General features: G+C 46.5%; 1 protein-coding gene across 2 annotated transcripts in view; it reads left to right on the forward strand.

The window, feature by feature from the left end:
* LOC142579398 (cell adhesion molecule Dscam1-like) overlaps window positions 1-24,555 on the forward strand; it is a 377,301-nt gene that overhangs the window by 208,138 nt on the left and 144,608 nt on the right. For both annotated transcript variants that reach the window (XM_075689534.1, XM_075689535.1), the window contains exons 3-4: window positions 6,781-6,942; window positions 22,095-22,247. In XM_075689534.1, coding sequence (XP_075545649.1) covers window positions 6,781-6,942; window positions 22,095-22,247 — 315 coding nt within the window. The remainder of the gene's footprint in view (window positions 1-6,780; window positions 6,943-22,094; window positions 22,248-24,555) is intronic.

Raw genomic sequence — 24,555 nt, forward strand, 5'->3', positions numbered from 1 at the left:
TCGGTGCTTACAAAAAAGGATCGCATGGATAGATAGCTCCGTATCCATTGAAACATCCGACCACCCACTCCTACCTCTGCGAGAGCAGAGAGGATGGCTTCATGCGTAACGTTGTCATACGCCCCTTTAACGTCGAGGAATAAAGAAGCGCAGAGAAGCTTACAGCATTTCTCATGTTGAATGTAGGTGACCAGGTCGACGACGTTATCGATCGATGATCGACCGCGTCGGAAGCCCGCCATGGCCTCTAGGTAGGTGTTGTGGTACTCCAAGTACTACTCCAGGCGTCCTAGGACCATCCTCTCCATTACTTTGCCCACACAGCTCGCCAAAGCGATCGGGCGATATGATGAGAGTTCCAACGGCGACTTGCCAGGCTTCAGCAGTGGAACAAGGCGACTTGTCTTCCAGGTTGTTGGTAGTGTGCCATCTCTCCAAGATTCATTGTACACCTCAAGGAGAACTCCTCTCGCTCGCTCCCCCAGGTGACACAGAGCTCGGTAGAAAATTCCGTCAGGTCCTGGCGCTGATGCACGGCCACACAAAGCTAATGCTGCCTTAAGTTCGTGGATTGAGAATGGTAGATCCATCCGGTGATCACGTGGTGGCGGACAGCTGCTCGAAGGCGATGGAATGTTGGTAGCTGTGAGTTGGCCGGATAATGTGGCGCAGAAATCGTCTGCCACGTCAATCTCAGATCTCTTTTGATAGAGTGCAAGCGCCTTGAATGGGAATCGCTGTACGGGGAGCGTCCGGAGACCGCGCACCGTTCTCCATAGTTGCGATAAAGGCTTGCGTGGATCTAGCGACTCACAGAAGGCAGTCCAACGTTGCGATTCGAGCTTGTCTAACCGGCGCTGTATCTTCTTTTGCGTGCGCCTGGCGGTCCGTAAGTCGTCCATTGTCTTCGTACGTCGGTAGCTTGACAAGGAAGTCAGCTCGGTGTAAGTTAAGTTGTCCTCTTTCAAGGGCCGTCGACATGAGAAGCTAGAAACAAACAAAAAGATACGAAAACGAAAGAGAAAACTTGCGCAAGCTTTATTAACATGTGCAACATTTTTTTATTTATTTTCTTAACATTTCAACAAACTTGAGGCATTGCTTCTCCCTTCGAATATATTTCACTTCGTTTATTACAATGTTTTCCCCCCATGTGGATCTGTGAACAAGCCAACCAAAACCAAAAGCTTATGCGATATGAATCTACGGCACTCGAAACGTTTTTTTTTTTATATTACGAGCACTTTTTCCTCTATTGCTTAACGATTTCATACTAACTACCTATCTCCTTCTTCTCAAACATTATTTTTTTCTTAGTTCATTTGGTCTCCTCCCACTCCTTCTTGCCGGTGCTTCTACCGCTCCCTTATATTCCCGAACCCATTTGCATGCTCCAATTCTCGCGCTCTTACCGTCTCTTCTCCTTCCTTGCATTTGCCTTTACCGTAGACAGAATCAATAGCACTCCACGGCGCCACATCTGCCGTTACAAGGTTCTGGTGCAAAAAAAAAAAGAGAAGAATAGAGAAAAGAGGCTCAAGAAATACGAAAAAAATACGCACACTGTCGGTTAGTGTTGCGCGAACCATATAAAAAAATAAACAAGAAGTAAGGAACACGGGAAACAGCAGCACAGCGCTATGCAGTATAGGCGGTGGCTCCAAATCGCACGTTAAAAGCTCTCAACGCTCCGGCCGCCTTTGTCCTGCAGGCACTGCGCCTATACCGGCGGTATACGCTCTCCAGCAAACACGCTGCTCTACAACTCTCACTTTCGAAGCCTCCCCCCCCCCTCCCTCCCTTCTTCTCCGCGGCTGGTCGGCCAGTCAGCCAGCCAGCCACTGCCGTTGCTCGCAAATGGCCCATGAACGACGCCGGGGCCTCTTCCAGCGAATTCTTCCGCACTCGTGCCCGCGCTAGGCCAGCGCGAACTGCTCGCTACGCGTGCTCTGTGCGAGTCCGGGGGCTTGGATGGCGGGCACCGACGGACGTTGTTGCTCGCCCACAAGTGCCGACGACGTGCACACGCAGCCACACATACCCGCTCGCGCTGATGCAGAACCGACAAAAAAAAAGAAAGAATACATATATTGCAGAGCTGCGAACCGGAGGCTTCTCTTCCGCGCTGTCCGTGAACGAATAGCGCATGCGAGGATTTATGTAGGAAGCCCGAAATAGTGGCTCCAACCTCTGCTCTTCTTTTTTTTTTGTCGTCCTTTATTATTTATTTTCTTATGCCAACTCAGCAACGGCGGGTCCTACCCTAACGGACGCGCCAATGTGCAGCACTTTGCGTATGTATGGAGAAGGGCGGAGGAGCGTTGAGGAGGGGGGGGGGGGGGGAGGGGTGTTTTTTAGGCACTATACACATTTAACCGTCTCCGCTGTTTTCATCGCGCTGTCCTCTCCAGTGCTGCTGCACGGACGCGGCAATGACGGTGCCGGGGCGATAATGATTATGAAAATGCCGGCCCCTGTCGACTGCAGATAGCACAGCAGCGGGCCCGCTGCCCGACGTTTACCTTTCTTTTCTTTTGTATTCGCTGGAAAAGAGAATTTATGCAGTCGCGAAAGTGGAACGGCAACGCTGGTGTTCCTTTCTCGCCCCCCCTCCTCCCGCTCTTCCAATGTGTAAACATGCTAAACGTTGCGAACATGCTGAATTGAAAGCGGCAGTGACAGCTTCTATAAGGCAGCATGATACAAAAATTTCTTAGAAAAATCTATATTTTTCTTGTTTTTTCAAGTATGAGGCCCACCGGACAGCTACTCTAGTGCTATCAAAAAGAAAATCGCGTAAGCGTTTTACTGTACTTTTGTACGCTACAGCTTGTTGCCCGCGTGCAGGTGCGCAGTTCCTACGGAATAATGTTAATAAGCAAGGCACGTGCATTCATCGCGTGTTTCTTTTTTTTTTTTTCCTAACTTCCTTCTATTCGAGAACTTCAGCTTTGCCGTAATTCCCAAAACTACTCATTCTTCGCCATAGCAACCTTTGTCCACCATCTATTCTTCCGGAAAATGAAATGCTTGTCGCTGTGTTCGCGAAGAAACAATTAAAAACTTTTAATACGTTCTCGTTGCACGCAAGAAAAGAAAGCTAGAAGGAAGAAAAACCTGTCCGTGAATAACACGCGAAGAAAACTAACTAAAAAAACTCTAGCTCCTAGTTTCGGCACTTCGTGGATGCGCGTTAACATTGTTCAAGAGTTCCAACAAGCGCAGAGCCCTGTTCGTTGCTTCTTTTGTGTGTGTGTGGGAGCGGTTGCTTTGCATAAATACCACGTATTTCGGAAACAACGAGCACAGCAAAGGCGCTGCCGTTCTAACCGAAGCAAATCGCTTTTTTGCCGCGTAAAGAGTTCACGTCGCAAAATGTGCGCGGGATTTTCTTTCAAGATATAAGAAAGACTGAAAAAAACTAGGGTACGATGAACGAGCCCGCGGGAACACCGACTGCTTCCCGGAGAAGTTTGTACACTAGAGTGGTTCGCAAAAGCAGGACCTAGCCAATCATGATAGCTTGCGTGCTGTTGCGAAAAGTATACTTGCGCTCCTGTAATTATAATGGCAATTGGTCGGTACGCGACACAGAACGACAGGTTTCAAACTAGCCCGCAATTATGACAATGACGACGATCACGGCCTCACGCTATGGCACGCATTACTCGAGCTTTGTGTCACTGCTGCATCGCTAATTGTCCTCTCCATCGGTATATCGTGATAATTTAGCTCGTCGATTGTCATCAAGATTGTTACCGTCGCAAGCGCTTTTGTGGACGTTGATAAAGTTAATAGGGGTCACGATGTTTTGTCGCATCTATAGCCAACAGTCCTATATATGAGGGCGCCATGGTGTCAGCATGTGCAGTTTAGGTGGCAGAGGTTTGGTGGAGCCTTAGGAAATCATGACTGACCTTTATAGAGAGGCATTGTACGGAACTTCAGCATGGAACCGAGCAATTTTTGGCTCTTCAAGGAAGCATTCTTTCGCCAGGCCAACATTAGTAGCAAAAGCAGCAGGCCAGCAGCGAATAGGTCTTGCGAACGAAAAGCTTTATGAATTCGGCACATAGGACGCACACTTTAACAAAAAAACCAAAGCCACAAGAACGCTTGGCATTCAAAACAGTTTCTTCGTTAAATTCACCTACGTTCTTTCGGCTCGAAGAGTATACCGATTGCGCTAGGTTCGCGACGTATAAGTCGTTCCCAGCTTTTGTGCCGTATTCCCGACCTGCTCATGATGCGCTCCTCATTGCAGTTTTTTTTTCTACGAACTGCGACACCGTTTCTGTTTGTCCGCTTTTGTTTTTGTTTAATGTGCTCCTTTTGGCATGAAACCGTCGAGCAAGAGTCGCTTCACTCTTCCTTGCTATTTTCTTTCTAGCGTAAAGTGCTTCGACGTGTCCGTGCGTCAACTTCGGTGGTGATGTGTTTAGGTTTTGTTCCTGTGAATTTTTTTTGTTAGTTTGTTGTCGTTTTGACTTTTTCACTGCACTCGCGTCAATCAGCAATCTTCTATTGTTCTTTTTTTTTCTCCACATCTCGCGATACACACTGTCTTGGCTGTCGTGCATTCTCTCAGAAAGGAAAACGGAGAGGCAGACCAGGCTTCCCTAGTGCATCTCCGTGCGCTACGCTGAGCTGTGCGATGCCGCATGACTGCACTTTTTTATTTCCCACCGTGTTTTCACCGTCCTCCTGCCAACTTCGACAGACGCCCGAGAGGCCGGACGCGCGGAGCGGTTGACGTGGGTTGCCTGCGGGCAATGCTCGCCTCTCTGTTTAGCGGTCACTTCCCCGGCCGTATTCAACCATCTCTTCTTACCGGACGCCCACGCATTTCCAGCTGTTCGTGCTTCTTTCTCGGTGATCTGCGCACTATTTTTTCAGCAGGTCCTTTCGTCTTGTTCTATTTATTTCTTTTATTATTATTGCTTTGTTTTTGCTTAGCAGAGGCTTCGCGGTCGCCACCGCCTCTGTGCTCATAGCTTCCGGCTCCATTTCCTTTGGCCCCACCTCGTATTTCGTTGCCGTCTCCTCGCGTTCCCATTGTGTCGCGTCGCCCAGAAACTGACGAGCCGTGAATCGCTATCGAGCGCGAAGAAACGGTCGGGAACGGAGGAACCGAGCCGGGCCAGGCATTTCGGCCCGCACTTTTTTCGTTCTTCGCGTTCGCTGGCTCTACTCTGCCGAGCGTTACACTTTTCTTTTACTTCCGCCTGTCGACGACGGGCTTCTTTTTTCGCGCTTCTGCTCGCGATTACGTAAAAGCGGGAACCGAGGAGCCCCCGCTGCCCACCGTCCCGTCCATCAGCCCTTCTCCTTATCAGCCGGAGATAGCGGGGCCCCGAAACGCTGTTTCCAGGCGTTGCGTGCCGTGCCCGGTCACCCGCTAAGTCCGTGGACGCACCGGATACGCCGAGGCAGATGTCTTGGCCGACGAAGTGGGAGGAAGGTGCCTGTTCGCGATGATCGACCGCACCAATCTGTCATCGGGAGCTCCAGCTGTCTTGTCTCTCTAGTTCTCCTTTCCTTTTTTTCTCTTTTTTTGTGTTCTTTGTTGCTACCCTCGTTTTCGGAGGGACACGCCGCTTTTGGCTTAGCAGCCGAGGTGTTCTACTGCCCCGCACATGATCGCACGTTCGATACCTGCTTGGCCGCCGTTCGAGGGGATCCGAACCCGAAAACATTCCTTACGCTGAGACTTCGATGCACATACGAGAAGACCTTAGTGATCGAATCTATCTTGCGGGACACCACCATGGCTGCTTTCGAGGACGTGCTTCAGGTTACGTGCCTGCCTTCAGGCTTTGCTCTGTTACTGCATTTCAGCGAGCCGAATCACCGTGCGGTGGGGCTTTGGTGTTGACATAGCACGACCCAAAGTTAGTTTATGCCGTATGGTGGCCTTGTGGTTATATGGCTGTGGCCGCTTGTGCCTATGGCCTTGTCGGTTTCCCGGTTGTGCCAGTCGTATTACAATGGTAGCCAAATGGAAAAGTGTTCATGTATATGTAATAAGTTTGCGTTAAATAACTCTGATAACAAGAATTATTCCAGTTCTTTCTACTACCACATACAGCATGGCTCACTGTGAAAATTCTGAGTGTCAAACCGCAATAATCGTCCTTATTTCACTGTACCATGTGATGTAAATGTGAAGGCACAAAACCAAGTACGGACATAGTCGAAACCCACACTTCTTGTCAATGCACAGCACTGTCGGGGTTTACCTTACAACGGCGTATAAAACTCATGGATTTTAGAAATGTTATATAGTTTGCTGACTTTACAATCACGTAGCGCACCGTGTCTCGTATTCGGAATTTTTGTGATGACAATTATCGTGGTTGGTTAGTTAGTTAGTTAGTTAGTTAGTTAGCTAGTTTGTTTGTTTGTTTGTTTGTTTGTTTGTTTGTTTGTTAGTTAGTTAGTTAGTTAGTTAGTTAGTTAGTTAGTTAGTTAGTTAGTTAGTTAGTTAGTTAGTTAGTTAGTTAGTTAGTTAGTTAGTTAGTTAGTCAGTTAGTTAGTTAGTCAGTCAGTCAGTCAGTCAGTCAGTCAGTCAGTCAGTCAGTCAGTCAGTCAGTCAGTCAGTCAGTCAGTCAGTCAGTCAGTTAGTTAGTTAGTTAGTTAGTTAGTTAGTTAGTTAGTTAGTTAGTTAGTCAGTTAGTTAGTTAGTTAGTTAGTTAGTTAGTTCACATATACGAAAGGCTGGCGCATACGACGCGAAAGCGCACAGGCAGGAAGTTGACGCGTGGTCTTCTTTCCTCGCAGCCGTGAACCAGGAGTTCGACGTGCAAGTGTACGACGAGTTCGTCATCAAGGGCAACACAGGAGTGCTGCGCTGTCAGATACCGAGCTACGTCAAGGAGTACGTCACCGTAACGTCGTGGGTGCGGGACGATGGCCTCGTCGTTCACGCCGACTCTGATTCCGGTGAGTGGTTCACGGTTGTTTTCCGTAACGTGATATGTGTGGGTTACGACGGAATTGCATCGGTCACTTGTTTCAAGAAGCAACGGTTGTGCTTCTGACAATGGGCTTTTTATTGCAGTTTTCGACTTCTCAGGGGAATTTTTCAATTACCGAACGGGAGTGCTTGGCGTTACTTTGGGCAGTTGCCAAATTTCGCCCCTATATACTTGTACGGCCGCACATTTTCCGGGGTTGCCGATCACCACGCCTTGCGCTAGCTCTCCTCACCTAAAGACCCCACTTGACGACTGAGTAGGCGGGCGCTACGGCACCAGAAAATAGACAGTTACTGTTTTATACAAGTCAGGCCATTTGAACAAGGACGCCGACTGCCCTTCCCGTCATCCTGTCGACCACCCTGAATATCATGCGCATGATACTGACTCTTGCGTCTTTGCCATTTCTCATCTGCGCGACATCCCCACTGAACAACGGCGTGGTGACTGCTTACGTGTTCTCATCGATCGTCTCAATTCTGGACATTCGGAGCCCACGCTGCGCATGTTCGGGCTCCGCGACAACGTTCTCTACCGTCACTGCTTACGCCCTGAAGGACCAGAATTTTTACTCGTTGTGCCACGCCATCTCCGGACTTGAATAGTTTCTTGAGCAGTTGCATGAGGCCCCTACTGCAGGCCATCTCGGCGTTTCGCGTACTTACGACCACGTACGGCGCCGCTTCTACTGGCCAGGCCTGTGCCGCTCTGTGCGTCGCTACGTTGCAGTCTGTGCACACTGTCAGCGCCGCAAAAAAAACCTGCTGTGCTGCCCACTGGACGCCTTCACCCCATCGATGTGCCCACAGAACCATTCATTCGTGTCGGTCTCGATCTTCTCGCCCCTTTTCCGACATCGAAATCGGGCAATAAGTGGGTCGTTGTCGCGACGGATTACGCGACCCAGTACGTAATCACGCGAGCTTTACGCGCAAGCTGTCCAACTGAGGTGGCAGATTTCCTTTTACAGGACGCCATCCTCCATCAAGGGCGCACCTCGGCAGCTCCTCACTGATCGCGGGCACACCTTCTTGCTCAGAGTATTTTAAGACCTACTTCGCTCCTGTTCTGCCGAGCACAAGCTTTCCACCGCCTACCACCCGCAGGTAAACGGACTGATGGAGCGGCTCAATCGCACGTTGACAGAAATGCAGTTTATGTAGATCTCTGAGCAAAAGTTACGCACCAGGGATTGCGCGATAAAGCTCAGTATCTCCTATGTCGGTGAATTCAACTTGATATTAAGACTGCAGTCCAAGCTTGGAATTATGAATTGTCTAGTGCACTCGTCAATTTTCGTGTTAACTACGAAAAAAAATATGTTTTTTCGTCGACCCTGTGGTCCGTTTACTTTTGTTCACGGGTGTACGTTTCCGACAACGACAGTTATTGGGACAGAACGTCACCCTTGGTGACGTTCGCCTATAATTTGTCCCGTCACGAGACCACTAACTTTTCGCCCTTTTACCTTCTGTTCGCCCGCCTCCCTTCCTTGCCCTTTGAGACACTGCTGCCTTCCTCTACGAGCACCATCACTGAATATGCTGAAGACGACTTCGCCCGTGCTCACAGGGCACGCCACATTGCCGGCCCCGGCTCACTGAGTCTCAGGGCGCGCAGAAGATCCGGTACGACAGCCGATATCTGGACGTTCGATTTCCTCCTGGCTCTGTTGTCCCCCTATGGACACCATGTCGCCGCGTCGGCTTGTCTGAAAAGCTGCTGCCACGCCACACAGGGCCCTACACGATATTGCGTCAGCTTGGCGATGTGAACTACGAGATCGCTGCGCTGGACTCGTGTGTCCCCACGGTCGTTGTACATGTGTCCCAACTGAAGCCTTACTTTGCCGCGAGTTCACCTCCCTTATAGGTAGCGCCGAGATGGCGCCTTTATGGGCGGGGGTTATGTTATGGTGCAACCAATAGTGGCGTCAGCCAGAAGAAAACAATTTGACATGTAGAGGGGGAATCGCTCTCAACAGCCATCTTGTTTATGCATCGTTGTCTCTCGTTTAAACATTGTAAATACATCTTTATATATGACTACTGCAACGTAACAATATGGATACTCCAGGCGCATTTCTGGCGTGAGGTTCCATATAGCATCACCGTGAGGTTCCATATAAAGTCCAAGGACGATAATATCGTCACTCCACGGCGTATTCTGTATGTGCGAGTGAAAGCGTGCGAGGGCGAGCTGGCCATCGCGGCTGTATCTCGCGCACGCACGCGAGGAAAGCGGGATGAAACACGCCGTCTTCAGTCGTGTGCAAGGCTCCGGGGAGGGAGAGAGGGGGCGCGTGTTCAATTCCAGGTGTCCCGGATGGCCGCGCGCGCCCGCCTGTGCCACATTATCTTGAAAGCCATCTGCGACCAGGACAGAGTCCGCCAAGTACTGTGTTTTCGTTGCTTAATTCGCGTTGAGGCCCGAGAGGCAGCACGAAGGTCAATTCGCTCTCGGCTGCTGCCGCGCTTCCTCACTCCAGCGTTTTGACAGCCAGTTTCCGCGGTCATCCAGTGAGATGTGTTCATGTTTCCTTGATGCCATGCTTTCTAATTTAGTTAGTATGCTGTTGTTTATACGTTTATAAGGCTGATAAGTCTACTATCCATACTTCGTATAGCTAGTTGTCCACCAATTTGCTATGAACACCGATGTTTCGGCTTTAGCGCAAGACAGCGAAAACTTTTTCTAGAGCACCCTACCTTTTTTTACATTGAGGCGCCCTACTAGGGGCCGTCATTTTCTGGGCTAAATTTGCCAAGCAAGTCGTTTATTCTCGATGTAGGATTCGCTACGCTGACAACGGTGACAGATTCTACAGAGTAATGCCTCGTGGCATCATTGGGCATGATCTTTTGTGCAGGTTTTCCTAAAGTCAATGTTACCATTTATTGCCTATATTGTGTACGTTGTTAGCAGTCGCCTTCCTCAAAAGCTAAGTAAGTCTGGTGCGTGACTCATGCCTGGCATGTTTGGGAGTGGCATGGTGCTTGCCTGCCGGCTTCAACTTTGAGATGTATTTCCACAAGGTGGGTTTCTTTAATTTTTTGAGTGGCACTAGAGAACAGACTTCCGGTCGCCGGCAGGAAGCTAATATCTGGAATGCACGTGTGCGGCGTGGTGCGGGGTTGAAGACTGACGTCAATGCCCCAAACTTGCGCGACAGATTGTTGAGTGTCGGGTCGTATGAGTAGAAATGGCATCCCGTCGGCAAGATTATCCTTGGGGTGATAGTTACGACGTGCTTTTATATAACGTTACTCCCGCCCTATGAAGAATGAACACAGTTTGCGCGCTATGGAGGACAGAAGCTTCACGACTAAGAAATGCGCGCCACGTTCAGGCACAGTGGAAGGCAGCGATCACGTGAAGCGCCCCTGACGTCATTTGTTGTTTGGGGGCCTTGAAAGTATTTTCGCCGTTATATAAGAAGTCATCACCGCGGAGAAGAGCTCTACACTCAACAATGATTACAACGATTTGCCTCATTTGGAGCAAAGTAATAATCACCTTGCTGGAAAAGGACGCGTGTTGTGGTCTAACTCGGCGGCCAATCAGAGGAAAGGCAGTGCATATTTTCGCCAAAACCCTCATCCACCCGAGGCACGATGACTGATTCTATTATAACAGAGGCGCTATTTACGCAACCCTGTCATGTAGAGAATCTTTTTGTCTATCTGTTCATCTCAAGCCTTACTCACGTTGCAAGTAAATCCTTCAAGTTTTTGAAACAGCAACGTCTTCGTCCCTGCCCGGTCGCCTGGTCGCCTGATGCCCATGGCAACGTCAGCCATGGTGACCTACCATTAGGTGACGCCGGATGGCAACCTACAAAAAAGAATCAGGTGTCATAACAGCACGTAGGTCCTCTTTGGCTTTAGCTCTTCCGCGAAAGCGACGGCTGCGGCAGAGTTCAACCCGTTTTCTTTTCCTTTTTTTTTTACTTTTATTAACAGAAAGAGTGCAGAACCGTTCTTGTATTACGACTCCATGAAGGATAGAGCCTAGATTTCAAAGACGAGCTAGCATTCTGTCGGACAACTTGACAGTTAATTCGGCCTAACAAATTAAGATCTGCCAGATCCCGCTGCTGTTGCAACAGAAAGCAGACCAGAAAATCGCTCACCCACCAAGATTCCCCTACAATCCCCATGCGCCACGAAACTCCGTAAAAACAACTATAAACTCTGAAAGACAGATTACGCCCCTCTGGGAAGGAGACCGCTGCAAATACTTGCGTTTTAATGTTGGTTTTTCTGACGAGCCGTCCGGGTTTAGGGCCCGCACTGCAGCTATCCACTTCTTCGGTAGATATTTGTGCTTACTTTTCCACAGGAAAACGGGAGAGCCAGACACTAGTTCCACTAATACGGCTGTTTATGCAACCCACACCAGAGCAGATGTTCGGCATTGTCAGTCGCTTGCCCTGTGGCAATCGAGGCCTAACTTGGAAGCAGCTATAGGACCAAGGCACAGCTATGCGTACACAGCGTTTTCTCTTTCGTTGAACATAGGTATATTGCACAGCTTTGCACGTTTGTTAGTCAGAATCTGCACGGACAGTGCTGTACTCCCATGAACTCGATAGGAGACGGCCAGAACTTCAAGAGACCAAAGGCTCAAAATGCACGAGAGTAAATGTTCAAAGTATAAACTACTTGAAGCGGTACGAGTCATCATTGTTTGAAAATCACTTTTGCATTATATTTATTATTGCTCACGAGCAAACTGTAAGCCTAGTGGGTGTTGCAGCTACGAGCATCTCACATCGTTACAGTTGCCAATTAAAAGTAAAATGATAATTTTCAATGGCAAAAATTTATGAAGTGAGCGTTTCCTTAAATTCACCAATAATCACCTGTAAGCTCATTGTTTATCATTGATTATGATGTTATATAGAATATAATGGAGAAAGACTTATTCACAAATTTTCAGCAACTAACCTTTCAAGGATTTGTTTTCTTGCACGCGCTGGGAGAACTGATGAAACGAGGGTGATCAGGTGCCTAAGGCATGTCCACCTTAAGGAATCCAGACATGTCCCCACTTACGAGATATTCGTCACTAAGATCTTTCGTGAAATGCGCTGTTTTTCCCCATGTTTTCTGTCCGCTGGTTTAAAGAAGAATTTCTGGGAAGCTGTAGAGGGGCACTGAAATGGCTTCCGCCGCAATTTCGGGGGCTGATGTCTAGAAAGTAACGCTATTGCCAGTTCTCGTAATATATACGGTGGGCATGCCTCGAAAACTGACATGGGCGCTAAAAATTATGCAATTGTTTCATATAATATGAATCATTCGTGCGCTTATTAGCTATTAGCGCAATGTTTCGCATGTCAACGATAACTACGAATTGCGGCCGCAAAAAACGCATACTTCTACAGCAAAGCTTTTAAAGGGCCACATAGCAAATTTTCGTTATACGCTGGAGGTTGTTACGTATCCTCTAGGGAAAGTTCTGCCGCAAGACTTTTTCACGTCGGTTCATTATTAGCCGAGATAGAAGCATTTTAGTGCCGCGTACCCATGATTTCAGGAAGCGAGCTAGCGCCACTGCCTAGAGAGACACTTCCTTCCCTGCGTTCTCCCGTACTGAAACTCGAGGACCACGTGACGCATACGTCATAGGCCCACCTTCATTTTTTTTTATCCTCGCTTTTCTTATGGTGTGGCGTACTTCCACTGACGGTGTCGCGCGCGAGCTGTTGCGATTGTCTCGATGCGCGCAGCGCGCAATTTTGCGCGGTGCATGAGGACACCTGACTAGCGGTATAAGTCAATGCTACACAAATACTGAGGCAGACATAAGTGGATCACAGAGCTTGATCGCGCGCTGAAACACGATAGAAAATCACATAGCTTCGGTGTCCGTGCGCGCGGCTGCATGACGTGCGAACGGGCAGACGAAACGGAAGTGCAAGTCTCTTGCTGCGGCGCGAAGTAAAACAAGAACGCGCAGACACTCGGTTGGTGTTTCTTTTTCCTCTAAACTTTAATTCGTCTATTGAAGCAACAGATTACGCAAATAACAGATGCTGCCTTGAATAATTCATGAAGTCACGTTTCACTACAAGCGACGTCACAGCACAATCACATGTGCGTAGGTGCACTAGCACGTGTACGTCACCCCACTGCTTGGAGCGCGGCGGCCGCGAGGAGAAGGGAAAATGGCGTTCGGTTTGAAATTTCAGGTACTGCCGCGGCGCGTGGCGATGCTATACGTTGCGTACACGATCGTTAGCGCGCATTGTATGCTCTGCGCTTGTCAGCTCAAAATGGCCAGACCTGGTGAGGGGCCCTTTAAGGGGAGTTCCACAATGGCTAACGCGAGGCGGCAACAGCGAAGGCCGATGATGGCATGTGGGGACATGGTCAAATCAAATCAAGGAACAGCTAACCAAAATCAGATGCCAACCCGAGGACAGCTATAGCAACGCAGCCTACGTTGAAGTCCCGAGGCGGCCGCACGACTCGAGCATAGGTGACAATGCGCCGCCGGGCGTCAGCCATTCAGGACCGTCAGCGCCGGTCCTGTCGTTTGTGTTCTTCTCCCTAAGTCCTGGTCTTCTGTGCCTTGCCTTTACTACTTCAAGCATGAACCAACTAGCCCAAGCAAGAGTTTTACTAGGACGTCAGCGTCGGTGATGAGCTATTACCCGAGTCCTTCAATCTCTGCTACCCTGCAGCCCTGCCAGGCTGTCGAAATGCGCAGTCAAAGGCCGGTAGAACAGGTGCAGCATAGAATGTGTTTCTAATAGCAATTGCCAAGCTTCGATATAATGAGGCATTCAGGCTTGAGTATAGCCGTAGCAATTGCATCAGATATAGTGAAACTTTTGCAAAGCTTTGGGTAGCTATTCCGAAGTGGCAAAATACAGTGGGCTTAGAAAAGGTGTGACAACTCCCTTATACGGCCACCCTTTCTTTAATCTAGAAGCTGCTTGGATTGTCAAATGTCCGCGAATTTTATTCCTTTTTTTAATGGCCGCTTGTTTAACAGTTCAGGATAATCGTCGATAAAATACGATGTACTAAGCAAGGCACAATGAGATAGGCACGACAGAGCCAGTTGGGATAGCCCGGCGGCCTTACTTGAAGGTGGCGGCACTAAACTGGACAAACTGCACCCAGCGTTCATTTTTTTGTAAATGAATGAATGAGAAATAAAGATTGCTTGATTGAGGTGAAAATATTTGTCTGTCGTACTTGTCACAAAATCTTAACACATGTAGTCATGTATGTTTGGCGAAACGAACCACACACAGGAAAATCACAACCTCGATGGTGGATTGGAGGTGGAAACATCTTTCTTGCACCCTAAGTTTCTCTGAAAGTTTCAATGATTTCAAAGCGCTAAAAGCGCGTTTTGTGTAAATCGCACACCTTTCAGAACTTAATACACGGGTACTTCATATTTCAAGCAAGTAATTAGCCATAAGTGCCTTTTTACGAGTGGTTTGCGCCAAGTCACTGTTCATAGGCAGTAGTCTAGGCAGTAGTCTATGGCTCAAGGCTGCCAACCTGCTACTTCGTGCATATGGCGTCCCCGGTGGTGAAGTGGACAGATGCAGCTTCTGATTTACTTTCTGCGCTCCCTTCCACTTTTTACCACTGGCACAGTTTAAGTTGTTTCAGCTCGGTGTTGTTTTAAAGATCAGCTGATCACCAGCTAGTAATAACGCGCCCGCCAATCGTAGTTCTTCACGCACATGTTTTTTTTTTTTCCGGTGTAATCGATGGGGCCGGCGCATTATTATGCGCAGTATTGCGCTATTCCATGCAGTATGGGTTGGAATACACATTCGAATGTTCATGCGGAGCAGTCAGAACATTTCATTTATTGTGGAGGTTGCACAATCCTGTCGTCAACTGGAAAGACGCAACTATTTTGTCCTCTTCTTTTTTTTTCCAGCCTTTCACATCTTACTGCTAGCTTCGCCTAATTTTTTTCACCTTGGTGCTGAGTTATAGGTAAACTGACGCACTGAAGAGTGCGGCATCAGTATATCAGAACAGATAAACAAGAAACTGCAGTGGTAGAGTGCTGTTTTATTCCCTGTAGTTATTTATTCCCTGTAGTGAAAGAACTGTAGTGGGACCTTTGTTTAATAACAGTGTTGATGGTAACACCTATACACCGCAAATGAGCGTTATTATCAAATAACATCGACAGATTAAATACATTATTATACATTTCATTTAAAATCGAACCAACACGATAAAGCACGGCATAAAAGAAAGCCGGGAAAAAGCATGAATGAAACACAAGACGGGAAATGGTAGGCAGAAGTCAAAGATACACCTCCAGGATCATAGTGCAGTTATCACTGTAAAATATACTTGAGGTAATTTTTTTAAATTATGAAGCAACTTGTGGACAAAGACGAGTATGCTGAACTGGAGCAAATAATTGACAAGCAAGATAGTGTACACGCGAAGTAACACAGATGCATTGGGTTGTATGGAGCTATAAGTGATAATAAGTATCGAGTGATTTTGGATGTGTTGAATTTATGATAAGCGACAAGCGTACGTGTTGCCCCATGAAACAATACCGTAATTAATGTGACTATAAATGAAAGCAAAATACAGCGCTAGCAGAGCCTCATGATTAAAAAAAAAGGTGAGCTTTGATTAATGTACCGATACTAAACGCACTAGTCTGCTTGAGAACTTGGAAGGGACAGTGAAATGTAAGGTTAGGGTCAAGATGTATGCCAAGAAAAGTAACATCGTTGCAAACGGGAATTGAATGAATTCCAAGCTTCACTTAAGGAACAACAGTTAAGGGCCTCTGAGCCCTTTTAAACACCATAAATTTAGTTTTTAGAGGATTAAGAACTAAGTAATTGTTGCTGCACCATTTCATAACGTTACTCGATGCAATAGTTAACTTTGAAGTAAGAGCAGCCATGGATTTATTACATGAAGACATGGTTGTGTCATCTGCGTATAAAACGCAATGAACGCAGTTGAAGGAGGTAAGAGAATCCGGAAGATGATTAACGGACCTAAGGATTAAGGACCTAGAACTGATTCATGTGGTACACCCTTGTTAATACAATTTTTTACAGAGAAAGTACTTGCTACATGTACGGTGTATGGCCGGTCAAGTAAATAATTTTTAAGAATCTTAGCACGGGATTTGTTATACCATAAGAGTCAAGTTTATTAAGCAAGACTTGGTGGTTAACCGCGCAATAAGCTTTACTGAAGTTTAAAAAAACAGAACCGACTAAGTTTCCCGAATCGATACATCTTTTTATGTAGACAGCACAGCTAGATTGGTGGAACTACCAGGGCGGACACAAAATTGACTGTTTTTTAGCAACTTAAACTTTGTTAAGTAGATATTAAGACATCTAACAAGTAATTTATCAATCAGTTTATGAAACATATTATATTCGAGACAACTGTGAACATATGAATTTGTCATGACGTGGTTTACAATCATACCAATGACGCAACGAAATAAGAAGGTTGTGGTGAAGTGGTAACGCTTCTGCCTGGCAATCTGTTCGTCTACAGTTCGAATCCGGGCTACACGGCATTTCTTTCTTAACTTTATCTTTTTATAAATGTTGCGAAACACACTTCGCAATTACTTCTGCGAACGTCCGAAAGGATAAGGTAATGTTCAAATAAAAGAAAGCGCTGTAAAAGCTACGCGCACTGTAGGTTTGGGCAACACAGATATTAGAAAGAAGGGTGAAATACCAAAAAAATCACCTGTTCAAATGGGTGTATTAGTTCCCCTAACATCTTTTCTTTTATATGTTTAAGGGGGTGGTTTATTATTGCGCAACAAAAAAGACGCGGACGTAAGAGAAGAAGAACACACACCAAGAGCATGGTGTGTGTTCTCCGTCTCTTTCATCCGTGTCTATTTGTTGCGCAATAATGCTTGAGTAATGGATTACCAACTTGGCCCTGAATGCTACTCTCATTAGGTGTTACTTTCCTTAATTCGTAGCGAGATAAGCGAGAACTTGAGCAACTGCGAGACGTCTCAAACACGTGGCCGACGTACCATATATACGGCTTGTACAAAGATGTTGCGAGTTGGACAACGAGTCCCTCTCGTGTCCGCATTGTCACCTTTCAAAGTTATATATATGTTTTCGCAACCTGCTTGCTCACCCGAAAACACATCACTATACTGTCCGCGCTGCTCTATGTGTAGTGTAGTGGCAGGTTAGCTATTATTGGATTGGTTTCAGGGTAGCCGAAAGAAAACAGTGTAATAAAAACTGATTCTGTGTTAAACACGTAATTACAACCCGCTTTGCATGCCTCGCGACAACTTCCAATTCTCATGGAATCACTGTACCGTAACTGCGAGGAAGCACGCGGCAAAAGTACGACTAAAACACACCATCTCAGTATCACGTCGACACATACGACGGTTTTTGGTTGGCCATATAGTAGCCTCAAGTAGCTAACCTCCCTTAGAAACACTGGTGCTAATTAGGTAGTTCAGTTTGTTCAGTATTGTGGTGTGTATGTTGTGTATTTCTGATGTGCACCGCACAGATAATTTCATTTTTGATCGTACCAGTACGAAGTAGCAGACTAGATAAGCCGCCAGAAATCCCCACAAGAATTCGCTAAAAAGCTCTCTCTCTTTCTCTCTCTCTCTCTCTAACCACGTCGAGCAGCTGTATATCGAATGCGCATTGACACGACGTAGCGACAGGACACGTCGATGCGCCGCATCGCAGCGACAAGTGCGGACGACTCCCTGAATTTCGCGTCGTGTTTGTTCCCGCAGAACTGAGCCTGCTGGGCAGGGACTCAATAAAGCAGCGCAAGTAAGCTAAAGGAAACGCGTATCGGATCAACGTAACGAAAAGCAAAATAAAAAAAAAATAAAAAGCGCCGAATTCTTGTATCGCAAATAGAATATATATGAGATGAGGAAAGCGCAGTTTTGTTGAAAAAAAAAGAAAAGGAGCAAAACAAGTACGCAAGGGCGAAACGTCTCCCCGCTGAGTATGATCAATGCCCCCGCTCCAAGCGTACGCACGCCATATAGCGACGGAAAATCCGGGAAATTTTATTCCGTGTTGGATCTTGGCAGCGCCCCGCCGTACATAGCGACGTCCGCCGAGATTTTTCCCGAGATGGGTGCAAGAGGACGACGACAGCGGCCGAGAAATAAGAGCTGCTGGAATGGAAGGAAGTAGCGATGGTATTCCTAGGTCCTCTTATACATTGCGTGTTACGCGCGCTTTCTTCGCTTCCTGCGCTCATTCGCCGAGGCGCTCCGTAAGTGCGCTCCAGCGGCCAAACGTTGGTCTTCTTCTCGCAACCGGCAACAGCTTTGCCGTCTTCGCACTGCGTCATGGTGAGCTTGGCAATGCACTTCCTTCCTTATCTGCCCATATTTCGCGCTTTTTTATTTTAACCGTTTTCTTTTCTCTTCTTCTACATCATCCGTCCAGCTGTCGCACTGAAAATCTCTGTGCTGTAAAGAGGCATTTTTGATACTAGAGCCCACCATCTCTCAATTTCTCGGCCAGTGCTATAGTATCAAGCTGTTTTTCCGTTACATATTTTTGTATACCTTGTTTTGTTATTTCTGTCGGCTCCCGCACTCCCCTTCTTTAGGGTTCTTCCGTGAAATGGTGAAACTGCCATTTTCTATCACGGCTATACAGTGGATGATACATTTCACGCCACTTGGTTTCAACTCTGTTGAGGCTAGATTTCTCTGCTGAAGGTAGATTTTAAGGGATGTTATCTGGCAGAGCTTGCTTCAGCTTCGTCGACGTTACGCAGGAGAAAAGACGCCCGAGTTCCTCGGCCAGTGTTCACGCATAAGGACAATCGCTGCAAGGCATGTCCCAAAGGCTTAACATTTTTGTACTCGAACATACTCGAAATGCTTAATTATTATTAGCTTGATAACAAGAACGTGAACATTTCAAAAGCATACGTTCTCTTGTTTGATCAGCATAACATGTGATTGTTAGATGGCAAAACGAAGACCTTGTAAGATGAGGATATTTTAGCGCAATATCACTACAATTGTTCTTGCGCAATCTAAGGGAAAAGAAATTCCTGAACATTATTCGCTCAGACTGGCCGCCATGCTAGAGCTCAAATCCTTTGAATCAACACTTTTTTAAAGAACAGGTGTGCATGTTCTCCGGCCCAGAACATCATGCGTTCCACTAATTGAATCATTTTAAACAATCTCACTGAATCAAAAAATGAAACAAGGCCACGCGTTCAACAGTTAAGAAAGACGCATCGCTATATTTCCCTTCTTTTCTTTTTTTTCCTTGTTGTTTGTCGCATACTCGTCATCGTACGCACAGTCACGTCCTAGCTTTGCGAGTGACGTAGCGAGTTGCTTCAACGGGCCTCTAAAGATCACTGTGATGTCTTCTTTATTAGCGTCGCCATGTCCACCCTGAGATAGAGAACCTGAGCGTGAGAGTTAAGCTCATCTCGATGAGGGACACAAATAATGCCTTAACATACTGTTGCCCCTCTGCGGCAACCGTCACCAGTTCCAACAAGGTGGTGCGTGTTATAGCGTGCTGTTGCTCCGCCATATATTGATCATGCACAGTTGGCGTCAACAGGGCCTTTAACTGTAGCAATGAGCCGGTAACAGTGCAGTAAAGCCTGTAATAGGGATGAAGCTTCTAAACGTATGAAGGTACGCTGCGATAGCGCTCTTTTCCAATACAAGCGCCGGAAAGGGGGTTATAGAAATCCGCAACTGCCCTCGCACTATTTGGGATGGATATGAAGGAAATACTGTGTTGGTCATTCTCTAAGTTGGTCATTAATAAATCGTAGGTGTCGGTACCTCCATTGTTGCACATATAGAAGGCACACTGATGATACAAAAGTTCGATAACCATGCTTTGCTAGCCCGCTAACTAACGATAAAAACGGCACGACGCTCGTCATAACACCTCCAACGCATAAGAGCTCTCAGGTTTCTTCATGAAACCTTAATGGGTTCTTTCGAGAACAAAAAGTGCTATTTTTGAAACATTCGGCTACGTTACTACTTCAACGCTCGACAATCGGAATGTCTAACTGCTCAACAATTAGGCACGGACTGCGGGCTCCATAGAGCCGTCTTTCTTTCCTCGTCAGCATTCGGCGCTCGCTCGTCTTGTAAAGTGATGCATTAACCGCAGTCTCGACTCGCCTAATGTGGAGGGCTTCCACACAATAGCTGCCCGTGCCTCAGGGCAATGGTGCGAACACACGTGCACGCGATGGCGTAATCGCTTTTGAAGCACGCCTGATGGCGGCGTCTGGCCTAATGGGTTTCTCTGTTCTTCGCTTCGCCTAAGTGCTCGCCGCTCCTTGAGCTACGCGACGCTTAAGACGCCGACTAGCTGCCTGGCCTCAAATCACTGCAGGTGCCGTTTCCAAGGCTCGCAATTTACGTGATCTCATCATCATTCATTACCCCTTCTGGGCGATCTGATGGAAAAGCCCGGGAATGTTGCTTTTCCTTGGAAGGAAGCTCTGGGAGAGAACCTCGGGAGCTGTGTGTATGTATTTTGAATGTAAAAGATTACAAGCATCGGGTGTCGACTAATGGCACGGGAAGGTTAGGCAGTTCCGACAATAACTCGGCTTGATCTTCACAGATTATACGTTTTTTTTTCTGCAGGACAAAAAAATGCTTTTAGTTAATGCGAACCATAGATTAAGCGCACACCTTAGTTCCCAGAGCTTCGCTTTGTGAACTGCTGCTCGCTGAGCCAATGTTTGGCTGCAGTTCGGTGACATGACACTGTGCACTATTTTTCGGTTAAAGCAAGAACAGACATACTCACCAGTACTCTGAGCGTACGTCAAGACGGCCAAAACTGAGTGTTATTAAACACATGCTACTATTCCGTGACTCGGATATCGCTCTGTAGAACCCAGAAAGGCGTATATATTGAAAAAGAAACGTATGCCCCTTAACACCCATATTCGATAATCCTACGGGATATATCGGAATATATGCGTTTGCATATTGCACGTCATATAGGGTGTTTCAGCGAACACATTAAAAAAAACGTTTTTGAAATGGCCTGTGGCAGATGGCACAGTTCTAGTCCATTAGCTGCTCTACTCGAAGAGGCGGACATTACTTGCATACAAAAAATTGAAATGCATAATTGACTAATTACCAAACATGCCCTAATGGAGTTTTTGTCCAATGACCTTATGGCACATATTGCAATTTATTACTTCTAGCGAGTGAGGCTGCAAGGCATATCCACTGTAATATAATTGTGTGGATGACGCCATTTACGAGATATGCGCCGTCAAACTTACGGTAAAAAATGCACTCTAGTTCCACTTACTTTCTTAACAAATGATAGTTAATGCATTGAAGCACGAAAGTAACGGAACACCAGTGTATTTCTTCGTAAAGTTCGGGAATTAATGGAGATTTCTCGAAATCAACGGAACTGCAAGCGCACAGGTGCGGTGAGGATGGAATCACAGAAGGCTATTACCCGGCCTTTGTTCATGCCCTCGCAGGTAATATGTCCAAATTTGTGTCATTCTGTGAATTCGTTGCAAGTGGATCCGCCTTGCGAACTAAGCGGCTAGAATTTGTAAATTGAAGTACGTGCCATAAGGTAATTACTTAAAAACAAAATTTGTGATTTTTCTTTACTTTGTCAATTATGAATTTCAATTCTTTTCGCATGTCCGCCTCTTCGAGTAGACCAGGGCTCATGGGCTAGAATTATGCTGTCTGCCACCGGCAACTTAAAAATAAATTTGAAAATGTTCGCTGAGACACCCAATATGTTCATATGGGAATATTGAAATGCAGATTATAGAGCATGCGATTTTTTTCCAGCAGGTTAGCATTGATTGTTCAATCGACTAACAAGACAACAAGTCTTTTCATCCACCGCTTGTTTTTCTCCCTTTTTCGTTGCTCTTTTTGCATAGAGTAACATTCAGTCAAACATGGCTCTAAACCAATTAAGCTGCCAGTGAAACTGGCTCTAGACCAATCCCTCTTCGAGCAGTAAAGCCTAATCTCTGCACCTCCTGCCGCACTGACGTTAATTTCATATAGATTTCGCTTTTGTAACTCACGAGTGCGTCACTTTCTCTTTTGTAGGTGGTCGCTTCACGGTGTTCTCATCCGGGGAGCTGCACGTCCGCAAGGTGGACCCGACCTCGGACAGCCACCGCAAATACTACTGCCAAGCCAAGCACAGGCTCACCGGAAAGCTCTTCCGGAGCACAACGGTTGCCAGGCTTATTATCATCGGTCAGTATTATAATTAGATCACCTAATACTGTCACGATTTAAGTCCTGAAGACCATTTACGTTATTACGTTCGTGATAACATATACAGTTCCAGTCTGTGACCGGTAGTTTTTATCACTGATATCAGGAAACAGTGTAAGCAGTATTGTCGAGGGGAGCAGGCCGTTAAAATAAATTAAAAGGATTGTCTTAGTAATGAAACGCGCAGGTTTTGGCTAGTACGTTTGTGCTCCATTGACTTAGTGCAGCGCACAGATTGAACAAACGACATGGGACGAGCAATACGAATAAAGGCCTATCCGTGTTGCCTTTCCCTTGTTCTTTGTTCAAGTTTTGCGCTACACTAAGCAATTAGTAAAGCAGTTATGTGACCAGAATCTGAGGATAATGGAATCAAGCGCAAACGAAGGGTACCTGCAGCCACCACGCGTATGCAGCTGTCTTCGTTCTTGCACGCAGCCTATCTCATCTTACGTTAATATACAACAGTTTAATCGTATTGTGATCAAATCCTGTTATATCACTGAAGTACTGTTATATCACCGAGCATCGACGTCAATTACCGGCTTATACCCGTCGCGCTGGCTTAGCGGCTATGGTGTTGCGCTGCTAAGCGCGAGGTCGTGGAATCGAATCCCGCTGCCACGGCGGCCGCATTTCGATGGGGGCGAAATGCAAAAACGCTCGTGTCCCGTGCCGCATTGTGGGCACGTTAAAGATTCCCTGGTAGTCAAAATTAATCCTAAGTCACCCACTACGGCGTGCCACATAATCCAATCGTAGTTTTTGGCACCTAAAACTCCGGAATTCATTTACTTGCCGGTTTATATTTCTGAGTCATTTTTCCAGCTCATTGACTTGTTCTGTGTGAAGTTGAAGTTACTACCCTTTGGAGGGATGTAGTCCCCAAATCTCTGGCAACACGTTGCAATTTCTCGCTACGAAGCACCGCTGTGAAATTAGCAAATATGCTGAAAAAAAAGGCAAAGAGATATTTTTTGACGATATATGCATATTATTCAGAACTGCACCATGTCTGAAGCCGTTCGCTTATTGTATTTTCTATGCGGGGCCGAGAAAGATATAGAATGAGGCGAATACACGAGATCGTAATAGGAGATTGCGCGCGTGATCCTGTGCGTATCCTGCCAATTTGCATGACCTCGTTGCGCGTTCTGACGCACCGTAGGGAATTTTATACAGAAACAATGAGGGCAGTGCTGAGGCAAGGAGACTATACATGCAATTTACGGTTTGATTCCCTGCTATACTGGGTAAAGAAATAAAGGAGCGAAAAGAAAGAATTAGCGCAGAGAAGGAACCTATGCGCCCAAGAAGCAATCCGCATTGTGACCCTTAAAGAGACATTGAAGAGAAAGATAGGATGAACCGTATAATTAAATTACGCTTACATTATTCAAACAAATTTCACTCTTACCTCCAAAGGAGGCTCGCTATGCCAGGAAAGACGCAAAAATGAAATATGAGTGGTGATGAAGCCTTGATCTCATTAACTATGACGGCGTTTGCTAAGGTGTAGTAGATTGTTTATTGGTAAAGGTGGACTATTCTGTATTGCAGAGCGGCCAAACCTGAGCTGAGTAGACTTCTGGCGAGTCTGAGCCCGAGTAACAGAGAACTTAAGCAGCAAATATATTTTGTGAGTGTGCCTGAGTGAGTTTCGTTTATTTCGCCGGCCTATACCAGGAACCAGAGCTGAATCCCAGGACAAAGCGCCCAGGACCGGACCTGTTCTCCGAACGGAACCAGAACGAAGTTGCAGTAGATTGAATCAGAACAGCACTTTCGACGCACTTTAGGTGAAACAAAGAGGTTCGCGTGCGATAAAAACAAAAACGTTAAAAACGACAAATTCATATCTTCTCTATTGCGTCGTCAAGAGCACGCACTCTCACCCTCTTAGCTGTTCTGCGTGAACACATGCACTTACGCTTACCTTAAGCAGTTTCTTGTCCTAAATGGTTTCTCAAGGCTTTCGCAGTTGACATATGTTAATGCATGTCGTTTCACCTCAGATGTTCAGCAAGAGTGTAATGAATTTGATACATATTATAGCCTATACTGATTCTCGCTTGCTGCAGAGGCGCAGGCTTGAAACATGCTTAGATTGCATTTGGACCGTTCTGTGTCGGAGTGTTAAATAGCCCAACACGGCAAGAAGCAGCGCGAAAACAGGTGTGAAAAAGAGACAGGCAAAACCGCGTTTCCTTTTCTTTTTTCTTTCGCTTTGTATTACTTTTTCTTGCTCTGTCTGTAAAAGAACAAAAAGTACCCAACAGTTCAAGCG

Source organism: Dermacentor variabilis, chromosome 4 (genome assembly GCF_050947875.1).
Source record: "Dermacentor variabilis isolate Ectoservices chromosome 4, ASM5094787v1, whole genome shotgun sequence".
NCBI lineage: Eukaryota > Metazoa > Arthropoda > Arachnida > Ixodida > Ixodidae > Dermacentor > Dermacentor variabilis.